Source organism: Microcaecilia unicolor, chromosome 8 (genome assembly GCF_901765095.1).
Source record: "Microcaecilia unicolor chromosome 8, aMicUni1.1, whole genome shotgun sequence".
Lineage (NCBI taxonomy): Eukaryota > Metazoa > Chordata > Amphibia > Gymnophiona > Siphonopidae > Microcaecilia > Microcaecilia unicolor.
In genome coordinates this window covers 52,712,107-52,733,695 of record NC_044038.1, presented here as the reverse complement: position 1 = coordinate 52,733,695, position 21,589 = coordinate 52,712,107, and the positions used below count along the sequence as shown (strand labels likewise).

The 21,589-nt window shown below is 44.4% G+C and overlaps 1 protein-coding gene across 1 annotated transcript in view; it reads left to right on the top strand.

The window, feature by feature from the left end:
• Positions 1–21,589, top strand: part of MAPK8IP3 (mitogen-activated protein kinase 8 interacting protein 3) — a 229,698-nt gene that overhangs the window by 49,089 nt on the left and 159,020 nt on the right. Inside the window, exons 2-3 of the mRNA XM_030211285.1 lie at positions 9,411–9,531; positions 20,633–20,703. Coding sequence (XP_030067145.1) covers positions 9,411–9,531; positions 20,633–20,703 — 192 coding nt within the window. The remainder of the gene's footprint in view (positions 1–9,410; positions 9,532–20,632; positions 20,704–21,589) is intronic.

Sequence of the window (21,589 nt, the reverse complement as noted above, 5' to 3'; positions counted from 1 at the left end):
AGGAGGCAAGTCTTTTTCAACTGAAAGGAATATCTGGAATGAGAGGGAATAGGATAAAGTCAAGAGGGTATAGACTCAGAAGCAGGGGTTCTCAACCCCGACTGGGACACACCTAGCCAGTCAGGTTTTTAGGATACCCACAGTGAGATAAATTTGCATGTGCTACCTCTATTGTATACAAATCTATCTCATGCATATTCATTGTGGGTATCCTGAAAACCTGACTGACTAGGTGTGTTCCAAGGACTGGGTTGAGAAACCCTGCTCAGGAGTAATCTAAGGACATAGTTCTTCACAAAAAGTGTGGTAGATGTGTGGAACAGCCTCCTGGTGGAGGTATGGAAATGAAGACTGTATCTGAATTCAACAGAGCATAGGACAAGCACAGAAGATTTCTAAGGGAGGGGAAGGGATAGTAGATTATATGGTGTTTATCTGCCATCATTTTCTATGTTTCAGTAAACTTCAGGTTATGAACTGAAGAGACAGGGAAGATAGTAACATAGTAGATGATGGCAGAAAAAGACCTGCACGGTCCATCCAGTTTGCCAAGAAGATAAATTCATATGTGCTACTTTTTTATTTGTACTGTCCTCTTCAGTGCACAGACCGTATAAGTCTGGCCAGCCCTATCCCCGCCTCCCAACCACCAACCCCGGCACAGACCGTATAAGTCTGCCCAGCACTATCCCTGCCTCCCACCACCGGCTCTGGCACAGACCGTATAAGTCTGCCCAGCACTATCCCCGCCGCCCAACAGTGTTATGCACAGAAAAAAAGAATGGGGGAAGAAGAGCGGTGGGTTTAGGGGGGAATGTAAGAAGCTCAGTTTTGGCAATGTTCAGTTTCAGAGGGCAGTGGGACATCCAGGCAGCAATGTCAGACAAGCAGTCTGAGACTTCTATCAAGAGAGAGTCACTAAAGATAATTTGCAGGATAGAAAATGCAAGAAAATGACTCTGATTGAATAGTATATTTCTTTTGTGCAGTGCTTAGTGCTTTGGTTGAATTTACTTATGGTTTTTTTTTTAAATAAAAGTATACTTGACTATCCTTCCAGTTTACTACCCAATAAAAATACAAATAAAAATGAGATAATATAATAACACAGCTATTATAGTAATGAAGACCATTAAATATAAAACAAGTTAATAGAAATATAGTCAGAGTCTCAAGGTGCTCCTCCAAACTAAGGGCCCTGTTTACTAAGGTGTGTTAGCGTTTTTAACATGCCTATAATTAGCGCACACACTAACCATGTAGGCGCCAATAGGGATATTGTAGGTATGCACATGGTTAATACGCATTAAAAACGCTAATGCACCTATAACACGGCTTAGTAAACAGGGCTCTAAGTGCTGGCCTCAAAAATGCATACTGGAAAACCAAGTCTTCAAACTGCTCTACATTTTTTAAACCCCTACTCCCAGTATCAATATTATATTTAATGGAGGGGGTTCTTCATAAACAATCTTTTATACCCAACTCCAAGTATTTCTGAACAATATTCTTACATAGATTTCAAAGGGATTTGAGTAATGGATTTGTCAGATAAACACGTCACCACCATTCAGGCTATATATATGAGCCAGGCATTTTTTTCTTATGGTGGGCATTTTTTAAAGGCATGGTTCTTGCCATAAGTACAATTCCCACTCAGCAAAGAGCTCACCAGTGCCTGAAAGTTCAGTAACATGGATGATGATTGGCTCATTACATAGTGCATGCTGTACCTGTAGCTCTTGGCTCATCTTCCAATCCTCCCCTCTTTTCCAATTCTTCACTCAGTAAAGTAGAACAAATATCTAATTTGTGGAAAGAACCAGCTGCAGTATTATTAGTGCTACATACCCAGTAATAAGTATAATAGTAACAATATCCATAATAACAATCCAGCTCATAATCGAAAGTGATCGCCGGCCATTTCCCGACACAAATCGGCGAAATTGGTATAATCGAAGGCTGATTTTTTTGACAGCATCGCCGCTTTCCCGTCGCCTCGCCAGCGAAAGTTCAAAGGGGTGTGTCGGTGGCAAAGCGAAGGCGGGACATGGGCGGGTATGGGCATGGCTACCAGATAGCCAGCTTTCGCCGATAATGGAAAAAAAATACGGTGTTAAGCAGTATTTCGCCGGGTTTACTTGATCCTTTTATTTTCACGACCAAGCCTCAAAAAGGTGCCCAAACTGACCACATGACCACTGGAAGGAAGCGGAGATGACCTCCCCATACTCCCCCAGTGGTCACTAATCCCCTCCCACCAAAAAAACCCCACTTTAAACACTTTTGTTTCCAGCCTGTATACCAGCCTCAAATGCTGTACCCACATCCATGACAGCAGAATGTGTTCTGTCTTCCGACAGCCTTTTCCTGCTTGTGATGTGGCTCTGGGGTGAGTGTGACACATTTTCTGTTATTTGCACTGCAGAGTCACATTAGCAATGCATTGTGGTGGGTGTAGGTATTGGTATTGGTAGGCTCTACTCCCCTGGTGCTTTCCCCCTGCTTACTGGGTCAGAATATGCCCCTGTTTTGTTTCCTGTTGTAGTCCATGCGGTAGTGGCCATTTTGTAAGCCAGTTTTAGTTCCCTTTCCTGTGTTACCCACGTTAGAGAACGTAGTTCTTACCTTGAATGGTGCTGAAAGAGGGCATTGTACACCATTGTGCCAGCTCTGACCTACTGCTAATCTTAGTACCAGGGGACTCTTTGCCAGTGGGGCACAACCTCTGATCTGCAGTTAACTGTGAGTAAACGTGGTTATTTCAAGAAAGGACTTTTTCAGAGAGATTAGTCTTCAGGTGTCAACTGGTGTGCCAAAGTTATACAGCAGCAATAAGTCCTAGAGGCTGTATGCAGGTCCCTGGAGCAGTTTTAGTGGGTGCAGTACATTTGTGGGTTTTGGGGGGGGGGGGGAGGTTGGGGGGGCTCAGCTCCCAAAGTAAGGGAGCTATGCACGTGGGAGCTTTTCTGAAGTCCACCGCAGTGACCCCTAGGGAGCCCGGTTGGTGTCCTGCCATGTCAGGGGGGCCAGTGCACTGAAAATGCTGGCTCCTCCCACGGCCAAATGCGTTGGATTTGGCCGGGGTTTGAGATGGCCGACATAACTTTCCATTATCGCTAAAAAACGAAGCCGGCCATCTCAAACCCTGGCCAAATCCAAGGCATTTGGCTGGCCGGAACCGTATTATCGAAACAAAAGATGGCCGTCCATCTTTTTCAAAAATACGGGTCTGGCCAGCTGTTTGCGGCACCGCCAAAATACATCGCCAGCCATGTATTTCGCTGGCGCCGTTCGATTATTCCCCTCCACATCAACTAGTACTATTTATTTATGACGTTTATATCCAGGGGTGTGCTGGTGAATTGTTAACAGGGGGCTCTCTCTCGCCAGCAAAGTAAAAGAGAATTCAGGAGGGGCCCAAGCCCACATTTTGGGATCCATTTGTTAAAGTAGCCATGGAGAACCGGCTCCCAAAATTCTTAAAAACTTAACAAACGGCTCTCGAGAGCCTGTGAGAGCCTGCTCCAGCACACCACTGTTATCCCACATTATCCCAGCCACCTGAGTTCAATGTGGCTAGAAATCACATCATACAGAATACAAAATACATTGCAAAATAAAAAGAGAAAGAAAGAACAATACGTAACAATGAAAACAAAGATTCAGTAGAGTAAAGATTCAGAGTGGAGGAGTGGCCTAGTGGTTAGGGTGGTGGACTTTGGTCCTGGGGAACTGAGGAACTGAGTTCGATTCCCGGCACAGGAGCTCCTTGTGACTCTGGGCGAGTCACTTAACCCTCCATTGCCTGCCACGAGTGGGAAAGTGTGGTGTACAAATGTAATAAACAAAATATAAAAGAGTAACAGGAATTGACTAAACAGGGAGATGAGTATCCACACCTAGAAACTTTCCAAAGAGGAAAGGTTTTAGCATTTTATGGAACATCAAGTAATCCACCACTGACCCCTAATTGACTTCAGCAAGGAGTTCCAACATTTTCATGCCCTCATAAGCATATCCCGCTGCAAGAACTGACTTGTAAATAATTTTCTTACAGCTTGCATAATGAAGCACTTGATAATCTCTAGCCCCAAGAACAGCATTACGTGGCGGAAGGTCAACAAGAGATTATTAATATTTGTGATTAAAGTACAGATGTTAACATCACAAAATTATGAATGCCTGTAATGCTGACTGTTGCAGATTCTGTATCCAGCCTATCCCAATGAGTTCCTCCCAAAGGTCCCTCAAGAGGGGGATGCTTTTAGGGGGTTTTGGGAGGGGGAATCGGCAAAACTAACCCACCCCCTTGATATTTAGTCTGCTACCCATTTAGCTTTTGTAGTCCTGACTTTCCCTGGTTAGCTAACTGCATGATGGGCTGAATATTGCCACTATCCACTTAACTACCCAAATAGTGCCACGGCGTTCAGTGGGGGTATTCATTAGCATTGACTGGGCAGCAATTAAAAATGTGATTAGCTACAGTCAGCATTTTTAATCATACAATTAATTGTGATTAAAAGTTTTGATCAAACAACAGCTATAATACCAGATATTCTTATCTCACTGATTGCGTTTGTCTAGCCTGTGAAATCCATTTGATTAGATCTGGTATTCATCTCAGTCTGCCCTGTGACTAAGGTATAAACTATGCGAACTTCCACCGTTTTTCCAGATTTGGGTTGGCTTATATCTTGCCCCCTTGATTAGAGGCTAGGATCAGACTCTTGCTGGACCCAGGTGCCCTATTCTGGACCCTGGACCTTCATTCTTCTCAGACCCAGGCACCCTATGAGCACCTGAGACTCCATGTATTTGTACCACCTCATTTATTGGTGAGGTCCCCAACAGTGACATTCTGTTTCACCCCACCTTTATTCTGGTTATTGGGTAGGAGGGAAGGTTGTTGCTTGTAGAACTGCCTCATCTCATCCCTTTTTTGCTCTTTAAAATCTTAAGTATGGGCCCCTACTGTCTTTTGCTTTCTAGTAGTAAAACTGTTGTGTCATTTCCTCTCCCCTATCCACCCCACTATTGTGTGTCCTACTCACCCTGTTCTGGTTCCCAGCGATCCTGATTGGAAGGTCATGTTATACAGTCAACACCCTTTATGTGGCTAGGCTGTCTATATTTCATGTGCATTCAGATTTTCTGGAGTTAGTTGTCACAGCTACTTTAATTCTCTGCACATTTTGTTTCTTCATGTTTTCTTACTTTTAGGTTTCTTTTTGCCACTGCTCTGTCCCACTTTCCCCTTCTCATGTCTGATTTTGTTCTTGATTCTCTCATCCTTTCTTTTTCATACTTAGCTTTAGAAGCCTGGTTTTCACTCGTTCTGAAAGCCACCAATGAGCCAGGTTTTCAGCATATCCTTGATGAATACTGCATGAGAGAGACTCACATGCCCATTTGGATTTTCAACATTTCCACAGTAAATATGCATGACATTAAATTTGTATGTATTGCTTCTGTCATATGCAAATACATCTCATGCATATTCATTGTGGAAATCTTAAAAACCTGACTAGGTTGTGGCCTTTGAGGATGGTGGTTGCCCACTCCTGTTTTAGGGATATCCTGAAAACCTGACCTGTTGGTGGCCCTCAAAGACTGGGAATAAAGACCAAGGCTGTAGAGTGCTCAACCCAGTCCTTGGGACATACCTACGGAGTCAGGTTTTCAGGCTCTCCACAGTGAAAATGCATGTGATAAATTTGGATGCATTACCTCCATTCTATGAAAATCTATCGCATGAAATTCATTGTGGAGATCCTGAAAACCTGACTGGCTGGGTCTGTCCTGAGGACTGGATTGAGAACCCCTGCTATACAGAGAAAATGGAGAATTAGATTTCTTGCCTTTTCCTGATTGTGTGTGTGTGAGAGAGAGAGAGAGAATTAAGAGTAAATCCAAACCGTTTCCTTTGTCTTCTAGACAGGATATACTTTGGTTTCATCCTATTGCATCTGTGGGCTTGTATTTTTGTGATTCTTTGGAAAACAGAAAACTGTACATCCATAAATTCAATGGGAGTAAAACCCAGATTGACTTGGACCATCCAAATTGCAAAGATCCAATTGATTATCGTAGACCACAACACTTTATGTACTTGTGAATCCATTTTTAAAAGGTTTGCCTGGGTAGCTTCAGAAATTTTTCTGACCTATTAAATATATCTACTCAAATTAATTCAGAAGAAAAATTTCACCAATTGAAAAGTGGCAACTCTAGAGGTGTCTCAGGATGGTTTGCAGTTTAACCAGTCAACATAGGTTTTCAGCACTAACCAGCTAAGTTTATCCAGATTACTCCAATTGCGCATTTAGCTGTCGTAAATCTGGCTAAGTTTATCTATCTTTAGTGAGCAAATTGCATCATCCCAGTTGTGTTACATAAATTGTAGTTGTTGGAAATCCCCTTAAATCAGTGCTTCTCAACCCAGATTTGCATATCAGGGTGATAGTATATGAAATCTATCTCATGAATATTCATTGAGCATATGGCTGGGGTGTGCCCTGAGGACTGGGTTATCACATTCTTCATTTATCTCCCCTAGGTAGTGTAATAACTGTAATCCCGGTAGCAAACCTTCAGGGGTGGTAGGCTCCCTTTAGTAGTCCACAAACAAAGTCCTTCCAGACAACACAGCTTTTAGTTCCAAACAGTTTATTTCCCCTCCTCCACAAAATCTCAGTTCAAGGGGTTAAAGTCCCATTCAGTTTCCAAACTAAAGCAACAAGAAAAAACTTCCCTTTAAATCCAAGTTCTCCCCCAGTTCAACAGCCTGGGTTTCAGTTTTAAAAGTCTTTCCGCTTGGGTGGTTGCAGAATGGCAGTACACCGCCCACAACACAGCTAATTGACTCCTGTGACCACCCACTGCCTTCAGTCCCTACAACTCTGCCCCAAAGTACAATTACAGTCCATGTCCACTGGTTCCTCCAAACCTGGTGTGTTGGTCTCTCCAGTCTCTCCTTCCTCCAAACACTCCATTAACTCTGCTTCTCTGCTAGGCTGTTGGTTGGAGACCTCCTCCCCCTCCCAGGTGGAAGGAATCTTGTACTGATTTCTAACCCAAGGGTATTGAGCTTTGTCATCCCTGCTCCCCCTTCTGGCCCTCGCCTGCCATCGCAGCTGCTCTCTCCAGTCCTTTTCCCCCTCCCTTCCACGTGGAAGCCATACCGGGTTTTGGGACCTACCACCCCGATCCCTTCTCTCAGGGCCTTGTGGGGAATGTAGTCTGGCCCCATATCTCCTCCTGAGCTGCTTAGACCCTCCAACCTCCTTACAGTAGATAAAAAAATTATCCTGCTTCATTTGTAGCATGTTGAGTGAGGTAATTCCAAAAGCTCATATCTTGACTTTGAGCCATTTGTTAGCCTAGCAAAAGATCTCATTTCTACCCAAGAGTGGTTGTATGTTTACAGATTTCATAATGAACCCTAAATGAACAATCTGGCAGATAAGTAAATATATCTTTTTAACCAGTGGAATTGCTGTAGACAATGTTAAATTAGTTTTACCTGACATTGTTTTCCAGTATCATCATACATTGTTAATTTGCTGTGTTGACTTATGTTTGTTGTGACCCTTCTAGAACAGTAGTTGATAATAATGAATAAATAGGCAGGAAACACAGCAGCACAAATAACAGTCGTAAATCTGACCTGCTAGGTTTAGAAATATTTTCAGCAGAAAACTGAATTGCTTAAGTCCAGCATAAAATAGCGAGATCAAATTAGCCGTTTATCCTGTCCACTCAGCTGTATTTTTGACAATTGTGACCCCATTACAAACAATTAGCACTATAGTACACTTTGACAATGAGCTTTGTTAATAGGTATATTTTGTAATTATTAGAATTTGAATAGTGCTTCCAGATGCATGCAGAGACCCATAGGAGCTTATAGTCTAGTCAAGACAGAGATGTTTGTGTTTATGTTTATTATTTGAGTTTGATGTACTGAATTACCTGGTGGTATATCTAATTAAAATCAAAATCAATAAAAGTAGAAAGGAATGCCAGTAAATGGATAGGACGGAAAACAATCAACCATGCCAATATCAAATATACAGACAAACAAAATAAAACAAATGTGGGTATTTGAGTTTATACAATGTACATCAGATCAGAATTTTAAACATTGCGATTATTTAGATATATGCAAATTTGTGTAACATCCCAGGGGAGTTCTTAGAAATGGGATCTAGTACGTCACCTCTTGATGAAGGCTCTGTTGTAGCATTCTAGCTTGATTTAGCATTCAGTTCATGGTTCATTGAGAGTCTATATGTTAGCTTCAGGTGGTTAATTGGATTTCTCTTCTTGCTGGTACATTTAGAAAATGGATGCTGTTCGTAGTCATAGAGACTATATTTGAAAGGGTAAAAATGATCCAGCAAATACATATTTCACTTGTCTTTGTTTACCTTCTTGCTAGGATCAAATGTCAATAAGCAGTGTTTTCCCCAGCAGCTTTAACAGTTAAATCTGGAAAATCTGTTCCTTTCTGGAGCACAAGAAAGTTCTAAATGCATTGTTTGTAATGCTGTAATGTTACAGCTGAATGGAGCTTGGAATACATTTAAATCTCTTCCTCAAGCTATTTCTACATGTAATCCATTCTTCTGCACTGTTCTTTCACTGTGCTAGTAAATGTTCATGTGGATATATGAACTCTTGCAAGGTCTAGAAGGTTATGGTTTTTCCTTAATGTATGTTGTACTACTGCCTCAAAGAATGTATAATCGAAAAATTGCCAGATTTTTACTTTTTTAGCACCGTTTTCACTTTGAACTAACTTTCTAAAGATGGATTGAATTGAGTTAGTCTCTTTTTATGAAGCAGTGGAGGTATTCACATCAGCAAAACCACCAGCACAACTGGTAACTTTGTTGGAATTAGGAATGAAACGATATGGAGACTAAATTCCTCTATCTTCTGTGACCACTTAGAGGTGGACTTTAGAAAACTGAGTTAAAGCTCTCTCCTCTTTTATGCCAGTAGTTGGGAAGCAAAACCGGTGCTGGGCAGACTTCTACGGTCTATGCCCTGATCATGATTGAATAGATATGAATGGGCTGGACTGTATATTTTTAAGGGACTTTGACAATAGCTTCAGAACTTTTAGTACAAGAAGAGTGCTGGGCAGACTTCTACTGTGTGTGCTGTGAGAATGACAAAGACAAATCAAACTCAGGTATACATATAAAGTATCACATACCATGTAAAATGAGTTTATTTTGTTGGGCAGACTGGATGGACTGTACAGGTCTTTGTCTGCTGTCATTTACTATGTTACTATCTCTAAGTTATTTGAAATACAGGGGTGAGGGGGAGCAGTCTCTCTGTGTGTGAATATTCATTCCTAATTCTCTTTTTCTTCCTTTGCTTCTTCCATACAGAAATTCATTGAGTTTGAGGATGCTTTGGAACAGGAGAAAAAGGACTTGCAGATCCAATTGGAAAACCTGGAGCTCCAGTCCCGCCAGCTGGAGCTGAAAACCAAAAACTATGCAGACCAGAGTAAGTAATATAAGGAACCACCTATTAAACATATCTGTATCATAGTTTGGCCTGTGCTGTATGCAGGGCCACCGAGAGGGGGGGACAAAAGTCCCTGGGCCCGGCGCCGCCACAGTCCGGCCCACCCGCTCTCCGTCGCTCCCACAACTAACCTGAAGCGCCTTCATCTTCGACGCAAGCAGCAGGGCAGGCCACTCCTTCCTTCCGTGTCCCGCCCTCGCCTGACGTAACGTCCGCGAGGGCGGGGCAGGGAAGGAAGGAGAGGTCTGCCCTGCTGCTGCTGCTTGCGTCGAAGATGAAGGTGCTTCAGGTTAGTGCTGTGCAGGTGCTGTGGAGGACTTGCAGCCCTTCTGCATTTCCTCACAGCTGTATCTGGGGTGACTCCAGTTCCACCCCGATCTTCCCAGGGCCTTCGCTCCAAGTGCACAGAGTTTCCAAGTGCTTTTTGGCTAGGATCAGGCGACCCTCAGGAGGAGGAATGCTGGCTTCGGCCTAACCCCTGGTAAGCCTTTCCTCAGCTGAGAGGTGCCCAGCTCTACCACTGGCTGCCTTTCAGGTGCTGTGGAGGACTTGCAGCTCATCTGCATATCCTTGCAGCCTTCTCCGGGGTGACACCCAGGTCCACTCTGATCACTCAGGGCCTCCGCTCTAGGTGCCGCACGCCTAAGGCGCGGGGCATATTTCTCTTTTTTTCTCTTTACATCTAATCTTCTTCCCAGTTGCTAAAGTACCTCAGTCATTTATGGCCCCTATTCACATTCTCTTCTAGCCCTGTCCCTTCCTAATCTTTTCCCTCACCCCCTACCTCTCTCCGCTACAGGAACTCACTGCCCATCCATCGACTTCATCACCTCACCTTCTCTCCTACCCTCTTCCTCCCTCTTGGCTTTTAATCTCTGCCTCTTTCTTCCTGTCCATTTTGCCTTCCCCATTCCACCTAAATACCTCTCGCCTTCGACGCCTGCGTGGTCACACCTCTCCTACTCTCCTCCGCCTCTCTTTTACTCCTTCTGTTACTCTCAGCCCGGTGACATCAATCCCAATCCTGGCCCCCCCTTACCAACTATTATCCCAACTCTACAGATCTCACCGCGACCTCTCTAACCTCATCTCTATTTCTCTACTCCCCTCCTCTTCTCTGCCCTTCTCTTGCGCCCTATGGAATGCCCGCTCCATCTGTAACAAACTCGCCTATATCCAGGACCTCTTTATCTCGCGTCACCTCCATCTGCTCGCCATAACAGAAACCTGGCTCTGCCCTGATGATTCTGCTTCAGTCGCAGCCCTGTGCCATGGCGGTTATCTATTTTCACATACTCCTCGCCCTGCTGGCCGTGGGGGCGGTGTTGGACTACTTCTCTCTCCCTCCTCCAGATTTCAACCCCTTCTTCCACCTCAATCTCACTGTTTTTCCTCCTTTGAAGTCCACTCTATCCGCCTTTTCTCTCCTCTGCCTCTTCGAATAGCGGTCATTTATCGTCCCCCTGATAAGTCCCTTTCATCCTTTCTCAGTGACTTTGACGCCTGGCTTGCCTTCTTCCATGATCCTTCCTCCCCCGCTCTCATCCTTGGTGACTTTAATATTCCTGCTAATGATCCTTCCAACTCTTATATTTCCAAGTTACTCGCTTTAACGTCCTCCTTTAATCTCCAACTATGCTCCACCTCCCCCACTCATCAAATGGTCACTGTCTTGATCTCATCTTCTCCTCCAACTGTTCACCCTCTAGTTTCCTTGCCTCTGATCTTCCCTCCTCTGATCACCATCTTATAACTTTCACACTTAAATCTCCTCCCTCCCAGTCCCGTCCTATCTTATCTAATTTATCTAGCAATCTTCACGATATTGACCCTTCATCTCTATCCTCCATGTTTCAAACCTCCTCTCTACTGTGGCACCATCCACGTCTGTCAACGAGGCTGCTTCTTCTTACAACAATACTCTATCCTCTGCCTTAGACACTCTTGCACCTTTGATGACCCACCCTGTAAGGCGTACAAAACCCCAACCTTGGCTGACTTCTAATATCCGCTACCTACGTTCCTGTACCCGCTCTGCCGAATGCCTCTGGCGGAAATCTCGGACCCTTTGCTGATTTCTTACTCTTTAAGTTCATGCTGACCTCATTCCAATCTGCTCTTTACGTGCCAAACAGGATTATTATATCCAACTGACCAACTCTCTGGCTCTAATCCTCGACTTCTCTTCACCACATTGAACTCTCTCCTCAAGGTGCCCCCTCCCCCAACCTCCCCCTTCATTATCTCCTCAGACCCTTGCTGAATTCTTTCACAACAAGGTTCAAAAGATAAACTTTGCTTTCTCTACCTCACCACCTCTCCCTCCACTAGTCCGTCCCCTCTCTCTCCTTCCCCTCATTCCCTTCCTCCTTTCCTGAATTTACTATTGAGGAAACTACACTTCTCCTTTCTTCCTCAAAATGTCCACCTGTTCCTCTGATCCCATTCCCACCCACCTTCTTAAGGCCATCTCTCCTGATCTATTCCTTTTAACTGTCACATTCTCAACCTCTCCCATTCCACTGCGACTGTCCCTGCTGCCTTTAAACATGCTGTGGTCACACCTCTCCTTAAGAAGCCTTCACTCGACCCTACTTGTCCCTCTAATTACCGACCCATCTCCCTCCTTCCTTTTCTCTCCAAATTACTTGAGCCTGCTGTTCACCGCCGCTGCCTGATTTCTCTCCTCACATGCTATTCTTGACCCACTACAATCTGGTTTTCGCCCTCTCACTCAACCGAAACTGCGCTTACTAAAGTCTCCAATGGACTATTTACTGACTAAATCCAGAGGTCAATATTCCATCCTCATTCTTCTTGATCTTTCCGCTGCTTTTGACACTGTCGATCACAGCATATTCTTGATACCCTGTCCTCATTTGGATTCCAGGGCTCTGTCCTTTCCTGGTTCTCTTCCTACCTCTCCCTCCGCCACCTTTAGTGTTCACTCTGGTGATCCTCTTCTACTTCTATCCCTCTGCCTGTCGGCGTACCTCAGGGTTCTGTTCGTGGTCCCTTCCTCTTTTCTATCTACACTTCTTCCCTTGGTTCATTAATCTCATCCCATGGCTTTTCCTACCATCTCTATGCTGATGACTCCCAATCTACCTTTCTACTCCTGATATCTCACCTTGCATCCAAACCAAAGTTCAGCGTGCTTGTCTGACATTGCTGTCTGGATGTCTCAACGCCACCTCGAAATTAAATATGACCAAAACCGAGCTTCTCATTTTCCCCCCCAACCACACCTCCCCGCTCCCCCCGTTTTCTATTTCTGTTGATGGCTCTCTCATTCTCCCTGTCTCCTCAGCTCGAACCTTGGGGTCATCTTTGACTCTTCTTTCTCCTTCTCTGCCTCATATCCAGCAGACCGCCAAGACCTGTCGTTTCTTTCTTTACAACATCCGTTAAAATCCTCCCCTTTCTTCCGAGCACTCTACCAAAACCCTCATCCACAACCTTGTCACCTCTCGTTTAGACTACTGCAATCTGCTTCTTGCTGGCCTCCCACTTAGTCACCTCTCCCCCTCTCCAGTCAGTTCAAAACTCTGCTGCCCATCTCATCTTCCGCCAGGGGTCGCTTTACTCTTACTACCCCTCTCCTCAAGACCCTTCACTGGCTCCCTATCCGTTTTCGCATCCTGTTCAAACTTCTTCTACTAACCTATAAATGTACTCACTCTGCTGCTCCCCAGTATCTCTCCACACTCGTCCTTCCCTACACCCTTCCCGTGCACTCGCTCCATGGATAAATCCTTCTTATCTGTTCCCTTCTCCACTACTGCCAACTCCAGACTTCGCGCCTTCTGTCTCGTTGCACCCTACGCCTGGAATAAACTTCCTGAGCCCCTACGTCTTGCCCCATCCTTGGCCACCTTTAAATCTAGACTGAAAGCCCACCTCTTTAACATTGCTTTTGACTCGTAACCACTTGTAACCACTCGCCTCCACCTACCTCCTCTCTTCCTTCCCGTTCACATAATTGATTTGATTTGCTTACTTATTTATTTTTGTCTATTAGATTGTAAGCTCTTTGAGCAGGACTGTCTTTCTTCTATGTTTGTGCAGCGCTGTGTACGCCTTGTAGCGCTATAGAAATGCTAAATAGTAGTAGTAGTAGTAGTAGTTCAGAGGGCCCGGCACTGGCAGCGGGTGGAGGGGGGCCCGGTGACCTCGGGTAGGGGGGCGCAACGCGACGTGACCTCGGGGGGGGGGGGCCCGGGACCGGCCTTGTCCCGGTCCAGGCTCTCGGCGGCCCTGGCTGTATGCCATCCATGGAAAAAGTTAAAGATGTATCCTCTAAAAAAAAGGTGGAAAAGGGGACACAAGTTAGAAATATTCAAATCCATAATAGGCTTTACTAAGAAATGCCAGAAGATAATGTGGTTCAGAGAATGAGAAATTCAAAGACAAGTGGCCATTTGTATGGAGTGTAGAAGCAGCCTAGTAGTTAGAACATCAGGTGGAGAACCAGGGAAGCCAGTTTTCAAATCCCACTGATATGCCTTGTGAGCTTGGGCAGGTCATTTCACCCCCTGTTGCCTCAGGGACAAATTTAGAAGTCTATTTACTAAACTGTGTTATTGCAGTAATGAGCGTTGTGTGCCAAGAACACAACTTTATACAAGAATTTTCACTCCAACATGCGTGCAAAGCAACTCCATTATCATGTATTAACTTTGTAAACTGTATTATTCATAGAAACAATACCTTGCAGAGGAAGAAGCAATTTAAAGGAGTTGGCCTGTTTAAATGAAAAGGCCACCCTCCCCCAGTCAAAATCATTGGTATGCCCCTTCTTTCCTCACAGCCATGTGAGCTATATAAAACTCAATTTTAAATCTAAGCGCCACCTCTTGTTTAAAAAATTACAGATGGCCCCCTGCCCCATCTCCTACCTCCCAATTCTCCCAGGAGTCATTTGGGAGCAGGAGCAATCATTGATCACTCTTGCCCTGGCTAGCTTTGATCCATAGTTGAATGATGCTCTCTAGTTATACTTCACCTCCTTTGCATTTACAAGGTTGGATTTGATGAGGGGAGGATGAAATCTCTTGTGCTAATGGGCCATTTCACTTTGCATATGTTAGCACGAGAGATTTTGGGATGCACTATGGGGGGGGGGGTGATTCTATAAAGTAGGTGCTAACATTTACGCTTTGATTGTGTGCATAAATGTTTAGAATGCTAGCATATACATCTTGGGTCAGATTCAGGAAATGGCACTCAAAGTTAAGTGCCGTTAAGATTTGCACTAAAGGTCGCTTAGCTTATAGAATACCATGTTATGCACTCATCACTGGCACCTAGGTGAACACACTTATGCCAGCCCTATGGCTAGCTTAAGTACTCATGCCTAAATTATAGGCACATATTGAAGCTGTTAGACTAGTATTCTATAAAGGAAAATAGGCACCTACATTCTCTTATAGAATAGGCTCCCACTAGGTGCTCTTGGGCATCTAATTATAGGCTCCCAATTATAGAATTGATCTTTATGTGCATGCTGCACTCTTTGGGTTAGCATACATGCTTTTTTTTACACTCAAGAAAGCAGCTTTGTTTTATTGAGTATTCAAAAAAATGTACCGTATTTTTCGGACTATAAGACGCACTTTTTTCCCCCAAAATTTGGGAGGAAAATGGGGGGGTGCGTCTTATAGTCCGAAGGTAGCGTTTTTGGACCTCCATTCCGTACTTACAGGATTCCATGTTCCCTGGTGGTCTAGTGAGTCGGGGCAGAAAGAGCCCCTCTTTCCTGCCCATCACGCTGCTCTCCGTGCTTCTCAATGCTTTCTGATGGTCTCGGCGATATTCAAAATGGCCGCAGAGATTCTCGGCGGCCATTTTGAATCTCGCCGAGACCGTCAGAAAGCATTGAGAAGCACGGAGAGCAGCGCGATGGGCAGGAAAGAGGGGGCTCTTTCCTGCCCCGACGTCACTAGACCACCAGGGAACATGGAATCCTGTAAGTTCGGGACGGAGGTCCAAAACCCGGACAAGACGCACCGGAGCACCTAGGTTTTAGAGGAGGGAAAGAGGAAATTTTTTTTTTCCTATTTCCCTCCTCTAAAACCTAGGTGCGTCTTATGGTCCGGTGCGTCTTATAGTCCGAAAAATACGGTAAGTGTTTTAGTGAGCCTGTAAACCTTTTACTAATTTGCATGATAAACCATTAAGTTTTAGTGCATAGGTTCCTAAGCTCTTGAGACGCATATCAAACCTGTTTCTTTTCATTCAACTAGACCAGTCCAGAATGCTTGGGATGTGACAGTTAGACAGCAGATGGAGACAGAGATTCAGAGCTGTGAGTCCTACTATATAAAGGCACTGTATAAGCACAGCTCCCGAGCATTCTCTGTCTCCAGCAGATGGTGGCATGCATCCTGTATAGTTCTGGGCTGGTGAGATACCTCCCTGGTCCAGTTAGAGAGCTAGTCACCCGGTTAAGTTTAGGACTTCCAATACTGCACCTCAGAGGACACCTGGAGGACTCTAGATCCCTCCCACCTCCTTCATAGAAGGTCTTCTTTTTGGGGGGGGGATTGATTGGTCTCTCTTTGTAAGAAAAAAAAAAGAAATGAGAATGAGTTTATAATATAGAAGAAATATCCTGAAAGAGAAGATCAGAGAGGCCATGGTTCAAGAAGGGAACTCCTACCATTATCCCCTCCTCCTCTCTCAGAGTAGCATTGGGAGCTATGCTTTGAGGTTGTTTCCCAGTACTTTGCCTTCCCTCCTTAAATGCTACCGTTGAGGTTATTTGTGATCACCTCTGTTTCCACAAGCATCTGTTTCAAGATTTATAGTGATGGGGGCAATTTTACTGTGATGGAGAGTTGAGCATCTTGACGTGGTTTGGGAGGCCAATCTCTCGCTGCAGGGAGACGGTGTGCGAAGTGCATCCTGTCTTGACTGTATCCTGTGCCAGGCTGGCAAGCTGACACAGAAGAGGGTGATCATTTAGACACATCTAGGGCCATGGAACTCAGTTATTGAAATAATTATGTATGGTGGCCCTAACAGAAATAATTAAAAAGTGTCCCTGCTGTAGAAACCACCACTTCAGTTTTAGGCAGTGTGATTATTGATGCAGAAACCTTCCTACGACCTCCTCTGTTGTGGAAAACAGTCAGTTGTATTAGACTTGGGGAACCAGGAATTGCCTGCGTCTTCTCATAAAAAGGTGCCAATGTGCAGAAAATGGTAGGACAAGAAGTCATTATTTTTTCAGGGCTCTGAAGAGTTGCTTCTGTCAGCTGTACCTTCTTCACAGATCTCAGAGGAAGCCTATTCTCTTCCAGCCCTTAGAGGATGAAGCTATGGCACTGGAACCTAATCTGACCTCCCTTATGTGGCAGTTACAAGGGCTAGCAGGAAGCATAAGGTGAACTGAGCAGGTTGGGGTCCTGGCTGGATCAGAGTCCCACGCTGTTGCTTCAGAGGATATAGTTTCAGACAAATGTATTTTATTTATTTATTTTGTAGGATTTATTTACCGCCAGTGGCGTAGGAAGGGGGGGTGGTGGGGCGGTCCGCCCCGGGTGGACGCCGCTGGGGGGTGTCGGCGCCTCGCTGGTTCCCTGCTCTCTCTGTCCCGGAAACAGGTTACTTCCTGTTCCGGGGCAGAGAGAGCAGGGAACCAGCGAGGCGCCGACACCCCCCAGTGGCGTGCACTCAGCGGATTGGCTCTCCCGCCCGCCCCTCACCGCTTTCCAGGTATGTTCTCGGGGGGGGGGGGGGGTTTGCGCTCCGGAGGGGGGAGGGTGCGCCACGCTGCACCCAGGGGGGGGGTGCACAGCTGCGACCCGCCCCGGGTGTCAGCTGCCCTCGCGACGCCACTGTTTACCGCCTTTTTGAAGGAATTCATTCAAGGCAGTATACAGCAAGAATAAGTCAAACATAAGCAATAGACAATTACAGCAGTAAAAATATTCAAACAAGAATGCAAAGAATGGCATAGTACGCTACATTACAATACCAACACAATACACAATAAAACATTTTAATAGACAGCACAGAGTGTAAGCAAAGATGGAACTTATAGATAGATAAGGTAGAGTAAGAGGAGTAAGAAAATAAGGGACTAGTTAGAGTTGCAAATAAGGTCAGAAAGGTGTTTGAACATTATCTTGGCTAGAAGTGGATAAACATGTCCTGCTATACTATGTGCAGCTGGTGTCATTTACTTCTTCCATTAAAGGCCTGGTTGAAGAGCCAAGCTTTCACCTGCTTCCTGAAGTAGAGATAGTCTTGTGTTAAGCGAAGCCTTTCAGGGAGTGCATTCCAGAGCGTGGGGGCTACTCTGGATGAGACTCACTTGCAGGTACAACATCGTGTGATGTCCTTTGGAGAGGGTGTGGTTAGGGAAACTCCTTGGGAGGACCTTTGTGACCTTGAAGGTACATAGAGGGAGATCCTGTTTTTCAAGTACTCTGGGCCATTTCCTTTAAGGGCCGTGAAGGTCAAACAGAGAGTTTTAAATTTGGCTCTGTATTGTAATGGTAGCCAGAGAAGTTTATGTAAAAATGATGTGATGTGATGTCACGTCGCTTACAACTTTCTAGCTGCAGCATTCTGAATCAATTGGAGTTGGTGCAAACCCATTGTAGTCAGACCAGTGTAGATTGCATTACAATATTCCAGTCTTGATGTTATCATGGCATGCACAACTGAGACAAGGCTTGCCATCTCAATGTAAGGAGACAGGCAGCGTAGTTGTCGCAAGTGATAGAAGCTGCTCTTGAAGGTTGCTTGGATTTGGGGGATCAGAGTAAGTGTTGAATTGAGCTGTAGTCCAAGGTTCCTGACTTGGGATTTGAGGGGGGAGTTCATATTCCCAAAAGAGATTTTGATGTCGGTATGTCCCCACTTGTGTTAGGGACCCATAGAAGCTCAGTTTTACTTGAGTTCAGGTAAAGTTTGTTGTTTTTAGCTCATTCTTGAATTGAAGTTAGACAGGTAGTCAGTTTATTCAGGGCTGTGAGGAAGTCAGGTTCACTGGGTTTGAGTAGCTGCATGTCATCCACATAGATGTAGAACCGAGTGTCCATTGACCGAATCAGCTTGGCTAGTGGCTTGAGGTATATATTGAATAGAATAGGTGACAGTATCGATCCTTGTGGTACCCACAGGTCATGCTCATGGTGGTGATGAGGTGCTGCCTAACACTATGGACTGTTGCCTATCTGATAGATAGGATCGGAACCAGGCACATACTGTTCCACTGATACTTGTTTCTGCCAGTTGTGCTAGCATAATATTGTGATCCACAGTATCAAAAGCTGTTGAGAAATCTAGCAGTACTAACACAGAGGCAAATCCCCTGTCTCAGTTTCTGTGAAGATCATCTAGTGGGGATACATGGACTCTTTCTGTTCCATAACCAGGTCTGAATCCAAAATTGTATAGGTTGGACATTCAGGCTCAAGAAGATGCTGCCTTTGAAGGGCTGCCTGATGCTTGATCATTCTGGAATGCTCTCCTGCAGGAGGTGATGGAGACGAGAATGGTAACAGAATTCCCACTTCAGGCACAGGCAGCTCCTTGTGACTCTGGGCAAGTCACTTAACCCTCCATTGCCCCATGTATGCCGCATTGAGCCTGCCATGAGTGGGAAAGCGCGGGGTACAAATGTAACAAAAAAAATGTAAAAATGTGTGGGATAAACACAAAGGAATCCTGTATGGAAGGTATGGAACCAAACAAGCTTAATGGTGATTAGATGGCAACACTAGTAATGGGGAAACAAGGCCAGTGTTGGGCAGACTTCTATGGTCTATGCCCTGATCATGGCTGGACAGATTCAGCTTCAGTAGTTGGAGAACAAAGCCAGTTCTGTGCAGACTTCTATGGTCTGTGCCCTGAAAATGGCAAGGACAAATCAAGATCAAGTATGCATATGTAGTTTCACATCATACCTTATGCTATGAGTTTATCTTGTTGGGCAGAGAGGATAGACCGTGCAGGTCTTTATTTGCCATAATCTACTATGTAGTTCTGGTGGCAGTCCAGTTTGAGGATTGCTTTGTTACATTCCTTGCCTTCTGGACTGGTCTGGTTGAATGAAAAGGAAGGAAAAATGTGATCTTACCCTGCTAATTTTCTCTCCTTGAGTTCTAATTAGACTAGTTCAGAAAATCACCATATTTCCTGAATTGGTATAATTTTAATTCTCTCATTCTTCTCATTTACATTCAGGGTAAGTGTCAGGGATCTCGAAGGATTCCTTGGGTCAATGTGTCAGTAAAACGTAGCCCTAAATTCTCTGCAGGATATTTTTTAGTTTCTTTTTTTTTACCAAGTTTAGCTGTTTAGCCTTTGTTACAGAAATACTAGGAAGCTGTATCTTTACATTGACATTATATCATAGAGCTCACAGCTTGTAAGTCTTTGTCTCCATCTGCTGGCTGATGGACACAACCCATGCATTCTGGATTGGCCTGGTTAGGACTCAAGGAAAGAAAATTAGCAGGTAAGACTACATTTTTTCATCTACTTGGTCCGTGGTATTCTGGATCTCAATTTCTATAGAACAAGGACTTCTTATTACACAGAACTCTGTGGTATTTTTATATGTGTGAAACTTATTCCTATTGGTGCTTTGATGGAACATGAATGCTGTTATGCGGAGATGAAAGACCAATGTGCTTACCCATATCCAGTTGAATGAATTTGTTAAAATAAAGAAGTTTAATTAATGATTTCAGAGTTCCGCACTTTTGTTAAAACTTGTATTAGTAGACTGTACAGGTAATAGATAAGTCACTTGGGAAACAAAAGCTTTCTTTGTACAAAGCAAGTACTGTGTCAATTGTTAATGGTAAATTTGATAGACTGAGGTCATACTCCACATACCCTTGCTTAGGAGTGAGTCTCATTAATGTCATGGTATACACAAAACTAACCTATTTTAAGACATTGCCTCCTAGAGAAACAGAATGGGTAAACAAAACTGATATTTGGAAGGATAGCATCTGAAGATGGGATAAAATGGGAATGATGGGAGAAAGGGATTTTCAGTGGAAGGGCATACTATATCTGATGTGACTTGTCTAATGGGATAATTAATTTCTTGAAGTTTCTCGGCTGGAAGAGCGTGAATCGGAGATGAAGAAAGAGTACAATGCTTTGCATCAGCGGCACACAGAGGTACTGTCTTACTTTCAGTGTCTCCTGTTTTCCCTTCTGCATGCCTGCTTAATAGTATCTGCAACATACAGGGCAGGTTTAACCATTGCAGTTTCCCAGGGTGGCAGCTTTTAGAAGGTGGCAAATAGCAGCTGCAGACAGTAAAAGCAAAATAGGTCCTAACAACCATAAAAATGGTAAACCATCAGCACTTTTACTTGCAGGGTTGGGGGGAGGGTCAGTGTTCAAATAACCCATTTACCATGTAACAGGACCTCAGAACACTTCCTCTATATTTCCAGTGAGGAAGTGTCTGAAGTCTCTGCTCCTAAGTATTTGTGTGGAATGGGGATGGGCTAAGACATCCATCACTATCAATGGTTGTATCCATTCTGTCTTTTGGAGGGAACTATAAATGGCCTTCTGAGGCTATGAAGTTGGATTTGGAGAGGAGTTCCTTGCAGTTACAGGGCAGAGGTGCCAGAGCTCTTGGGTCTGGGAGTTGCCTCTCTGCTTGGTAGCATGGAAAGGAGAGCCCTAAGTCCAGTTGGGCCTAACAGACATTGATTAGAGTGGAATAAAAACTGCAAACAGCTACTGAAGAAACTGAGGTCTGAAGGGACCAGCTAAGTGTTTCTGAAGGAGTCCAACTGTGGGAGGATTTTTTTGAATGTACCTCAGAAGGTTGACGAGATTAGGAGGGAGCATCCTTTACTTAACTTCCATGGAAGTCCAGCCTGTGATGTGAGGGATGGAATCCCCAGCATGCAGCCAGGAGGATTAGAGCATTTTTGATCATATGCTAGTGAGGCGTTCCAGAAGTTTTTGAATTAATTTTTGTTTTTGCAGAAGTGATGGACTTTTTTCCCGATTTTATATCTTCCCCAAAGTTCAGGGCATAGCATCA